The sequence below is a fragment of the Spinacia oleracea genome, chromosome 5 (genome assembly GCF_020520425.1).
Source record: "Spinacia oleracea cultivar Varoflay chromosome 5, BTI_SOV_V1, whole genome shotgun sequence".
Taxonomy (NCBI): Eukaryota; Viridiplantae; Streptophyta; class Magnoliopsida; order Caryophyllales; family Amaranthaceae; genus Spinacia; species Spinacia oleracea.
In genome coordinates, this window is record NC_079491.1 from 4,400,812 (window position 1) to 4,413,131 (window position 12,320).

The window sequence follows — 12,320 nt, forward strand, 5'->3', positions numbered from 1 at the left end:
GTTCACATGGTAAATCAAATTTTTATGAATTCCTTTGGAGAAAACCACGTGAGTAATCAAATTCTATTCGTTTTTTTTGGGCGAATGAACTACAAAGGATAATCGGATTCAATATGAGTCCAAAAGCAAAATTGTTATTAATCTTATTATCGGAAAACACCAAAACGTTACAAGCTTAACAAGCTACAAAAATCAAATGAGCTACAAGAAGTTGGAGGGGAGCCGAGATACAATCTGGGCCCCCACTCCTCTAGATATGGCGAACCCGATCCTGCTGAAAATATGGGCAGCTGCCCGTGCCCCAATCTTATTATTGTTAAGAACAAATATTCGTTCTGATTTTTTTTTCTTTTTAAAGAGACACTATGATCTGATCTCTTTTGATATTTTTGTTGTTTTTGTTGATACTCTTTTGATAGTTTCCTAACATTGTTTTCTTACAAATTTTATTGTCCAAAAATCCATTCAATAAAAATCTCAAAGATTTGTATTAAATGACCAAAATACCCCTGATCATTTATGGATATCGTTGAATAAAGGAAAAAAAGGTTATAAATATTTAATTTAGGGGATCTGAAAAGACCTCTCTCTTCTTCTGTTGCACTGCCCCGGGGTTTTATTTTCGGTCTTACAGAAGAACACAACCAAAAAAAAAAAACAAAAAAAAAAAACACTCAATTTTCTTTGCTTTCTTTACAACACACCACGAAAATCAAACTACCAGATTACCCAGGAATTCCACGACCGGAAAATTCAAGCTATTCAATTTGTTCAACAATTAGGGAAATTTTTTAAAGAAATCAGGTACTCTTCCCCGTCAATTTCATTGCCTTTTCAATGTTTCGTTCAAAATTTCGGCGCCGCAAATTCGAATTTGAATTGATGATTTTGGTACCGGTTTTGGGGTGAGATCATGAACTTGTTGAATTAATTTGCATGAATTTGAATTTTGTTAGTATTTCGACATTAATTAGCTTGACTAGCGTGATTTTTTCGAGGAAGATCTTTATATTTCTTGAAATTAGGGTTTACTTCTAGAGAGTAGAAAAGTTTCCAATTTGTTTTGTTTCTTGGGCGTAATGTGAAATTGGAGTGAGAATACTATCACGCGAAGTGAAAATAGTGATTTTTAGGGTTTTGATTGAGCCGTGGATAATCATTTAGCAAAAACCAAGTCGTAATTGATAATGTTAGTGTTTTTTAAGCTCCCCTACTCTTTTTTACTTACTGGTATGCCCTTCCCCTGTTGGGCATATAATCTGTACAGAGAACCTTTCAAGGATGTAAATTTGTTGTGTCCAACCGTCATGTCTTGCAGTGTTTGCAAGAGTAAAGGTGGTTTTTTGTGCCAAGGAATGTACCGAGAGTATGGTAGAAATTAATGGTTGAAGTTGGTAATTCCATTTTTGTATGTGTACTAGCCAAAGTGAGCTATGAGGTAGTGTGGTAATGGAACTATTTGATAAATTTAGCTTCGCGATATTATTTTCGATTTTTGTGGAGGGGGGTTGTTTGAATTTCAATGGTTGAACTAGTTAAAAGTAGAATGGTAAGTGAATTATTTTGTAGTATGTACAACATCCAAATGCCTAGAATAAGAAACTGTTCAGCATCTAGTATGCACAACATCTGAATGCTATAAAGAGGATCACTTTGCTGCCGATATCTAAGAGCAAGATTTAGTAGTTAAAATTTACGAGTCAAACCATTAAGTTATGAAAGAAGATGACTGAGTATAGATTTGAGGAAGTGGTGTAGGTGTTAAATAACCAGTCTGGGTCTGTACATGACAAGCTATGGCCATAAATTGGTGCACACTTACAGCGAATGTCCTGCAAATTTAGTGACATAATTGAGAATATGATGGGAACGTGAGAACAAAAACGTGCACGAGTTTAAAGAGGATTTTTTTCATTATGATTGGAGACACCAAGATTCTACCCCCTTAAGTCCTTCCGCTTTGTTCAATTTAGGACAAGTTGACAAAGTCCATGTGAGATGATTTGTTGTGAAATTATAAAGGGTTTATAGGCTTTCATCTCGGCAGTTGTGCCAGTTTTTTTGTAACAAATGGGGCTGTTAGGGGAGAACTGAAATGCTAACGGATTCCCCTCACCTTGAACTTATTTTCAGTTGGACTATTGGATAAGGTTGTGTTTAATGAGTATCGATGATTATCAATATGATTCAATAATCATAGACAAGTTTAGTAAGAATAATCTCATGAATTCAAGAAGCTTTAGAAAAATCGAGATAGGTTTAAGTAGTTTGGATGGATTTCTTAGGTGAAATAACAGGCCTTAAAGTATGTTTTATGAACGATTCTTCCTTCTGAACTTGTGGTGTGGCCAATGCTCCCGGGAAATTTGTGCATGTAATCAGTTTCATTAAGGTATGAGCAGCATATCCAAGTATTCAACTGTTAAAAGCCTTTCATTTTAATTATGGTAACTGAGATATGCATAACATTCTCTCTTGTGCATGCTCGTTTGATATGATAATATTGTATATTTTATTTCTGTCATCTGGGTCTTTGGGGCAGGGCTGGTTCTTTGGTGGTGTTTTGTTCTTTTGAACAAAGGGTATTTACCATCCATTGCTCAGTCCTACCTAACAGATTGAATGTATTTTCTTTCTTTCTTTTTATTGTATCTTTTCCCCTATTTAAATGAAACGGTATCCAAAACATTTTTGCACTTGTAACTTTTTCTTGATTCACGAATGTTTACAATACAAACTTACTGCTATTTTCTGGCAGATAGCTTTTGGTGTTAAAGGCACTTAAAGAAGTGAAGTTTGGGGCCATTCTCTCCCCTGAGCACACGTTTTACTTGCTTATTGAAGGTGATTGATAACAGAATTTGTGAATTTTGCTTGTTTTTTTTTCTAATGCATGATGTAAAATGTATCTTAATTTTATATAGGTCAAAAATATATAAAAGGAGATACAACATATTATCTTCAGTTTTTTTTTTTCTTCTGAAGTCAGAGTTGCATTGTTGATCTTCTTTGGAACATGTGAAATACAATAAAATGATACACATCACCTTTTGGAATGTTATGTGCTCCTTGGTACGGGAAGGGTTATGCACTCACTCTTATTGCCCCTCATGTCCACTGGCTGCCACATATTGTTTATACCTAGCATTTCTTTGTTCAGATTAGTCGATGGAAGAATGCATTTATATTGACATAAAGGAAAATTGCTCTTCATTTCTTGCCTTTACTTCTTTAGTCATGTGCGCCACTCTCGTAAAATGAATGATATTAGTGATCCAATTTTGCACATCTTGGATAGCCTTAGAAATTAATAGTAAACGTGGAACTCTGGATATCACTGGTAGGGAAAGGAGAAGGGAAGGGAGGAGGGGTAGGAAGAATTAGACTCTTCACCTTTTGTTTAACATAAGAAGTACTCTTACTTCCCTTCAAATCATTCTTATTTAGAAGTTTTGGTTTATTAAAGGGGAAAGAAATTGGATCCCCCAAATTCCCTTCCTGTCCCTTCCCCCATTTCCTATTCAGGCGAAGGAAAATGGATCCCAAATTGTCTTGTCCTTACTTCCCAGCTAACCAATCCCAGCACTCTGTACTTAATTGAACAACCACTTTGCTTGGTGAGTGGAAGCAATTAATTGGGGCATACAACCTGTAGTCATTTATGAAGCTTGACCCAATTAAGTAAATTACCAACGAAGATATGTGCTCTTTTATTAAACTTTGAATTGACGTAACAAAATGCTAAAATGTTTTTTCTCTGTCTATATCTATTGGAGTTCAGACTAGATTGCAACCAAAAGAAAATTTTCTGGTATTTGTATTTGGAGTTCCTTAGCTGATGATTGTGCATCAGTTTAGAACATTTTATTGGTAGTACTTTATAAAAAGAATATTTGTGTAAATAACCTGAATTTTCATTTGGTGATTGTCTTAAGCATAGGAAAATAATGTACTGTCAGTTACATATCATATCAAGGATCCAAAGTTGACGCAAGTAAAAATTCCTCCTTTTCAGAAATGACCGCCCTATGCCCTGTAATGGAATGTTCTGAATTCTTTGTGTTAGTAAATACAGTATTACCACTACTATAAGCAATTAATGTACAACTCACCAAGTTTTATTACTATTTGTTCTCTTTAACCATTCTTAAGATGTGTGTTTTTTAAAGTCAGACAACCATAAGAAATTAATGGAGGAAAAAAAATCAACAATTTCGGCAATGGTGTGAAGTGCATGAAACTGTATTAGAGAAAAAGATCAGATTATTTGTGATCAGTTATGTAAAGTTTTTAATAATGTTGTGAGTTTTTTAATGTACCTGACACTCTGACAGAATCTATTATAGTAGAATAAAGTGCGTTTCCTTGGTTTTGTAGCGTTGGCTAAGAATTCTCCCCCCGCCTGTCATTAGTTTTTCTCTGGTAACAATGTGTAAGTTAAAAATTCTCTGACATTGCATCTGGTTTTTATGTTTACAGTTTTGAGAGGATGGTCCACCGCACCATGAGATGTTGATTAATGGATTCTGAAGGCAAGAAGTTTGGAAGAGGTAAATCATTAAATTGATCTCCCTTAGTCTATAATTTTTTCTTGCTTACATTTTTGTTTAGAAACAAAAGTGTTGATCCCCACAAAAAATAAAAAGAAGCAAAAGCGTAAATAAAAACAATACCTGCAGCCACAGTGGGGTTACCACTCTAGATATGATCTTTACTTTGCTGGATGATGAAATTCTCATGTCTTTGTAATTGAGGAGTCTCTGTCATGACGTGACAGCTTTTTTTCCGAGTAAATTCTCTAAACTTTGTGTGGGTTATGTAAATCAGAGTCACTTAGCCTGTGAATGCAACATAGCATCTTGTGCAGGGATGTCCGATGTCCCAAGAAACCCCCATCATGTATAAATGTCTTGCAAACTATGATCTGCTATAAGCTTTCAAGATAATAAAAGTGTTGATATTTTTCTAGTGAACTGTGTGCATATAAGTAACAGGCTATTATATTGTAGACCTGAATCCACCGTCTACCAATGGGTGTTTTGTATATACTACGGGATCCGTAATGGTTGGGGGTTGCAACGCTGAAGTATATTTGAAGAGATAAATGTGGCATTTTTCTTATGATGCTGTGATTCTATCCTTTTGCTGTTTGTTACTTACTATTTCTGCTGAACACTGATGTAATTTTGCTTTTCTATGTTTTCTTCTCCGCTTTTCTTGCTACTATTTTTTTTCCAGGTCCGAGAGAGCTTACGGGTGCTGTTGATTTGATTACTCATTACAAGTTGTTACCACATCACGAGTTTTTCTGCAAAAAGTCACTTCCCGTATCAATTGCAGATACCCACTACCTTCACAATGTGGTTGGGGATACAGAAATTAGGAAGGGAGAAGGAATGCAGTTGGATCAGTTAATACAAAATCCGTCATATACGCTGGATGGAAATACACGGATACGGCCCTTTGATTTAGATGCTCTTAGAGAAGCTTTTAATCTGAGGGAAACAACCCCTGTTGACTTACCTTCCGTGAGTAATTTTTTCTCCTACCCTGATGATATGGCTAAATGTCACTCGGTTTCCAAACATTTTCAGAAAACATTGTTTTTCATGTCTCTTTAAACTGTTTAAAGTTTTTTTTCCTTCCACCATCTTCATCTCATGAACTTGGATATTAGTTCTGTTCGTTTGGAAACCTTGTTTTTCATGTCTCTTTAACTGTTTTAAGTTTTTTTTCCTTCCACCATCTTCATATCATGAACTTGGATTTTAGTTCTGTTCACATAAGGTCCCTTTCTGAAAAATGTAGAGAGTTGAGACCTGTTTTGCAAGTCGTATCACTTTTCAGTGGCAAATGTGACTTGGAAAATATTTTTTTCCTAGTGAAGGAACTTGTTTCTGGCTTCCTTTTTGGGTAATAAATAAATCTGGAGTTGAAACTATTCAAAGTCAACGTTTTTAATGTATTTAAGAGAAGTGTCTGTGGGAACTGGTTTGGCTTTGGAACTCGCAATGATTATTGATGGCTATAGGTTTCTCTTTCATTTTGTGGTGGTTCTCTGCTTTTTATTTTTTACTTTTTATCTTGATAGACATAATGTAACAGTTAGATCTTTGTGCGCTCTTTTAATTATTGCATCTCATATACCTTTTAGGAAGAAAAGGGGGTCCCTACAATTGCAGGGAAATCTAAAAGCGAGTCAAAAGACAAGGATAGAAAGCACAAAAAGCACAAGGACAGGGACAAAGAGAAGGATAAAGAGCATAAGAAGCACAAACACCGCCATAAAGACCGAAGTAAAGATAAAGACAAGGACAAGAAGAAGGATTCTGGGGGTGAACATTCAAAGAAGCACCATGATAAGGTTCGTACATGTTTATCTATGCCGTTGGACCACCCTCTTGACTTTGGATCTAGCTACTAGCATTCTGAATTGGCAGTTGAAAAACAATTATTACTTGTCTGAGAATAGCCTCATCACTGTCTGTTGTTTTTAGTGCCTTCAGTAGGAGTTTCTGTCGAAATTTTGATGAGATTTGTCTGGAAAGTTTTCATGCTGTGTTTAGTTTTATTTGGTTGTTGTTGTTTATATCTTTTGCTTTCCGCTTTTCTTCTACACCGACTACTGCACTATTTCAAGAGTGTATATTTATAAGGTTCAGGTTTAACCATCAATCACTTCCTCTCTTAAACAATTCCAACCTTCACTTTGAAGGTCTACCGGAGTACAAGACCAAGTTTGACCATCATTGTTTTCATTTACTTATCAATTCATTTGAAGTTAATAGTTCAATATACACGGTGTAACAAATAGCAATGTTGTTAAGAAATGTATGGTCAAAGTTGATGAAGTATTACCTTGACAAATGGAGTGAAGTTTATTTAAGGACCGGGAGTATTTTATTGGTTGTCTCCAAGGAAATAAAATTTTACTTCTTTTAGAGCGTCATTTTGGAACTTATGACTTATGCTTTCCGTTTGTGATTTGTAGTATTTCTACCCACTTTTAATATTGTTGCCTCCCTTGATTGCAGAAGAGGAAGCATGATGGTGATGAGGATGTAAACGACATTCATAGACATAAAAAGAGTAAGGTAATATTTTTTTGGTGTTAATTCAATTCCTGTTTACAGTGATCCGGGTTCTTTAGTTTGGGGTCTGGATCTGCAACTTGTTTATGCATAGAGCATCTGACAACAGGAATCCCTGTTAATGTGCTTTTTATGTTTGTGTATTGAGCCTATTTCTTTTTGACTGAATTGTCTCAGCATAAGAGCTCAAAAATAGATGAGATTGGTGCAATAAAGGTTGCTGGGTGATACGTTGCTGATAGTTGTGTTGATTTATTGTCTCAATGTTGGGAATTTCAAAGAGTTGATTACTTCCACGCAGTCATTCGAGGTATTTTCTTGTATTCTACTCATGTAATTTATGTATGCTATATGTTCAGTGGTATGTTTTTAAGTTTTCTGGAAGCATTTTCTGAAACGTTTTTGCCTAGTGTTTGTACTACTACTGAATTCTGGTGTAATTTTCAAGTAATTCACCATTATTGCAGGCCTTGCTGTCTGTTATGGTATTTTTACTGAGTTCAAATTTTGTGTATGCCTTTTAACTTAATGTCTTTGTTAATAATACCTTCACGCTCTATTAAGAAAGAGGAGAGGGAAGGCGGGGGGGGGGGGGGGGACTATTCTTAGCGAATAGAAAGCCCTTTCATCAAGGGAAGCAAATGGGCTTATCAGTAATCTGTGAGGTAATGGACATGTGGGGTAAAGACCCTGATGTAGATTGAGTAGATAGATCAGAAGCAGTTCAACAGTACCCCAAAACCCATCTTACCCCCGCCTCCATAAAAAATAAAAATAAAAAGCTGGTGTACAGTCAATGAAGCAGCAATTTTGAGGTTAGTAGAAAATAAGGCTCCAACCCCGATGTAGAGATTGCCACCCTTTTCTAGACTCTGAATCTGGATAGTGTTACTTCTTATATTGTTAGGTTCGCCTGTGTCAAGTTGATTGCCATGACTTTGGAACCATTAAAATAGATCCTGTTCTATGGAAGAAGGTTTGGGCCAACACTTTGAAGTTGTGCCGTGCAATGCTGACAAAGAAAGGACTTGAACTTCTAGGATGAGGGGCCCTACCATAATTTTCGCCTCTTAGGACGGACTTTTAATAGAGATTGAAGCTCTATCACCTCAATGATAGTTGACTTGGGACCGTCTACATATAAATGAAAAACTTATGTCCACCAAAGCATCACATTATTATTTTAAGGTGGAAATAATGTTATGCTATTACTGCCAAGTGCCAAGCAAATTGGAGAGGGTGATTAATAGTGGCTTTGTACAACAAAGAAAAATATTTTGAGTGATGCTAGATCTCTTCGTTCTAGCCGATTTTTTTTGTCTGTTGTCTCCAATTTTTTTCACATTATAAGACTCGGGCTTCCTCGCTCAGGATTTATGTTTTCAGGCAAATTGGGTTATAGGCGGATCAAGTGCTTAATTGCCCATGACATTGGCTCTTTCTATTATGGATAATAGTCGTGCTTACTTGCTTGCTTAAGGGCATGCTGCTTTCTTGTTCTCGTCCCTCATTCAGTATTATATTTTACTGATTGAGCAAAACAAAAGGAAACAAAACACAAAAGCAAGTGGGGTCATGGTTCCACGCAACCACTGTCACTGTTTCCATTTCAAGGTTTCTATGAACCGTAAGTAGCTGTAATGATATCAGGGACAAAGATCCAAACGGATCAATCTTGTTGACAGCGTTGTGAGTTTCTGATTTGTGAGGATGGTTTTCTCTTGTTACTTGGAGGTTACAACTGTTATGAGGATGCATTTTGGCAATAATACTTGCATAAATTACATTAACTAAAAACTTAAATTTCCACCAGCTCCGCCTATCAAATGGTTACTTGAGGGAAAACCTCCATCAGGGGCTTCTGCTTTACTTTATAAATAAGGATTGCAGTTCTTAATAATGCTGTTTTTGTGGGTGTAAAAGTTGGTCATGATCATCTTACACTACCCAAAATTCAGGTGACCCTATGGAGTTTGAGGAAATCTTTTTCCTTTTTGATGGTATATGTTTGTCAAGGTATTGGATCAGATGCATGGTATTGGTTGATATATGTGCCATTAGAAATATGATTTGCGTGATTGCCTTTCCCAAAAGTAATGGGCTTTAGCTCAATGGTCAGCATATACCTTATATTGGGAACTGTAGATATTGGCTTGTGGTACTTATAACACATACTTTATTCGATAAGCCTTTTCTCTTTGAAGCCATGAAAAGTGGGAGCTGGTTTTTGCTGGCTTTGGGTGCTGGTGAACTGGTAATCACCTGGAATCTTGTTATAAACATCCAGGATCGTTTAGATATTGGTTTCTGGTCCAACAGAATATGTCTGTGGGTGTTTAAAAATATAGTGACAATGTATCTTATAATGTCAACTTTGTTTTTTCCATTTAGCTTCTGCGCTGGAAATCGAGTCCTCCATATGATATGTTTTTTTGGTAAATAATAAAGAATTATATTAGAAAGACTGGAAGACACTTAGGGGGTGTTTCCCGTCCTTTTTCTTGCACTCTATTCCCCTCCTCCCCCTATAAGGAGGGCTAATGAAGTATGTTTCTTAAGGGGAAGCTAAGATGCTTGCATTGTGCACCCTTTTATGGGACCTTTCACATTTAGGTAAATGGAAGCTAATATACTTGCATTTGTCCTAGAGTACTTGCCTGCGGGTGTTTCCAAGTAAACTGGTAAAATATCAGTTTTTCAGTTCTCCACTAAATGGGCACATTGATTCTTTTCACTGGGAAACAGAAAACTAGATAAAGTGCCTTAAAAGGAGTGCAGTGATTCCTTTGAAATTCCTTTGTCATGGATTTTCTTGGAGAGTTAGTCCCAACAGATGTTGACCATAATATTATCGAAATGCTTCACTGTTGCGCTTTTACAGTCAAGTGTCCACATACAATGTAGTTTCTTCTCTATGGAACTTCCCATCACCTACTATATCGTCTCTTTGCAGCTCTTCATTTGTTGGTAAAGTTGCTTTACTAGCCGTCCACAAAAACCAGATAAGTCGCTGAGGTATAGAAAGTGCTCCTACCCTTATCCTCCATCTTCTCACCTTCCTTGAACTTAAATGGGTATATAGTATGTTGATCTAATAGTTAATATCAATCCTTCTTGTAATGTAGTTCCTCACGAGTTTGCAACTCCTTTCTGGCCATTAGTTTTTGCCGCATATTGTTTGAGTTGTAACATAAGCTTGCTTTACGCTTTTGTTTGGTACAAACAATGTTAATAAAGGAATGTATTAGAAAGGAAGAGAAGGGAAAGGAAATAAACTTTATTTTCAAGTGTTTGGTTTAATGGAAGGAGGTAAAGGAAGAAAGGAGCTTTATTTGACAATTTTCTATTCTCATTCCTCCCTAATTCTTCCAGTTGGGTGGAAAGGAAAGTGAATTTTATGAACTTTGCCTCACTTTTTCCCAACAATTCCCATTACTTCTGGGAACCAAACATGGAAACCTTGTTAAAGTCTTTTCCTTTCCAGCAAAATCCCATGTACCAAAAAGGGTCTTGGTAAAATTCTCTTTCTGAAGTTACCTTGAGCCCAAGCTGACTGTTCCCAATCGGCCAATCCTTTTGTTCGTCCAAAAGTTGCTAAACGTCGATCTATTCTTACCACATACTTGTATTTAGCTAGAAGCATGGCTTGCATTGGTGTTGCTTGTATAATTGCCTTCATGCACTTCGTTTGCCGCGGCAGACAAAATTCTTTCTTTCCGCCCATCAGTTTCTTCCAAATCCTCCCGTCATAGATTTAATAACACTTTTGAGCACCATTGCGAGTAAACCAAGGTCTTCCCATGTGTATCTACTCACATACATCAATATTGCTAAGGATCAGTTTCAGATGGTCAATGCAAGTTAACAGTTCTTGGAAGGGGACACTGGGGATTTGCTGTTAGGGAAGTATATTCAGCATTTCCCACTTCTCTCAGTAGATATGAGACGCAAAAACAAAAAAAAAAAAAAAAAAGAAGGAAAGAGAAGATGCTTTTAAATCTATTATGGCCTTGAGTAACGACTGTGTTAGACAATTTATTGACTCTTGTACACTACTTTGGTAGTGAGTTTTCTTCACAACTCGAAATAGAACATTTGATTGTTGGAATGATGATGTGCATTTAAAGCTTTCTCTATGACTACTATCTTGCGTGATTTTCTTTGTCATTTACTTCTTCTTTGCGTGGCCTTTTGAATATGGCCTTGTGTCTCTGCATGGTGTTCTTCCTTATTTAACTTACTTCCTTCCACCTGGTTCATACACCCACTTCTTTGACATTAGAATTTATGGTGCTACTGATAAACCTAACTTTATGCTCTAGTTCTGCTACATCAACTTGAATTGCCTTCTGTTGTATTTTCGGTACATGGCCGGGCATCTATGAAAACTGAGAAATATCTCTGTATTTTTTGCATGTAATGGTATGATTACGGTGCGTGCAAAATTTGATACCTCCTCTTATTATTGAACTGCAGAATACTTCATAAGTTGAGAATTGTGTGGAAGGAGAACTCTTTGTGGCAGAATGTATTGATCGGAGGTACAGATTGCTGGTGGTGAAAATTTTAATGTATCATCTACAGGTCCCTTAATATAATTGCTAGTATACCTCTATCAAATTCTGATCATTTTTGTTTTCAGTTTATATGGCGCATTGGAAATTCCCAACTTCTTGTCCATTATGATAACAAACATTTCTTCTTTCTTGAGGTCCAAATTTGAGCACTCTTACCAATCTGAGTAACTGAGTTAGAAATTACAGCTGGGTTTTAGATTAGAAGAAGGGGTTAGGATTGGTTGAAAGGTGCTAAATGTATTCCTTGTTTTTTTTACTTATTTCTACTTCTAGGGAATGTCGCTTCGTGTCATTTTTTTTGTTATTGTTAAATTGTCCAAACATTTAGGTAGATTGTAAGGGCAGTTTTGCGTGTATCCTAACTAATTTCTTTAGTTTATTAATGGTGAAATATTCTTTGTAAATTATATCCAAATGGGAGAACGGTTTACTGCCTTGTGTAGGTGACTGATGAGCGATACCTATGGAGCCTCTCCTACTTTAAGCCTGCTGTAAGATGTGAAAATTCTTTTGTATTTTAAGCAAATGTTAGATTAATGAAAACAGTTTTGCATCTTTTGTTTCAGAAAATTGCTTGATTTATTTATTTAAAGATGAAAAATTGGACGTAGTCTGTTTCGTTGTTTAGGTTAAACAGGACTTGATGTCATAT

At 36.2% G+C, this 12,320-nt stretch overlaps 1 protein-coding gene across 3 annotated transcripts; it reads left to right on the plus strand.

Moving 5' to 3' along the window:
• Positions 1–571: 571 nt before the first annotated feature.
• LOC110779198 (mediator of RNA polymerase II transcription subunit 19a) lies at positions 572–12,072 on the plus strand. Of its 3 annotated transcripts, XM_056828358.1 has the most exons (9): positions 577–804; positions 2,759–2,844; positions 4,480–4,550; positions 5,239–5,528; positions 6,155–6,364; positions 7,035–7,094; positions 7,269–7,401; positions 11,568–11,632; positions 11,734–12,072. In XM_056828358.1, exons 3-7 carry the CDS (start codon positions 4,520–4,522, stop codon positions 7,317–7,319), a joined length of 642 nt encoding a protein of 213 aa, XP_056684336.1. In that variant the 5' UTR covers positions 577–804; positions 2,759–2,844; positions 4,480–4,519; the 3' UTR covers positions 7,320–7,401; positions 11,568–11,632; positions 11,734–12,072. The 3 variants fall into 3 exon arrangements, with proteins under 3 accessions (XP_056684334.1, XP_056684336.1, XP_056684335.1); XM_056828356.1 differs by having other exon boundaries at positions 572–804; positions 11,568–12,072; XM_056828357.1 differs by having other exon boundaries at positions 2,763–2,844; positions 11,568–12,072.
• The last annotated feature ends 248 nt before the right edge of the window (positions 12,073–12,320 follow it).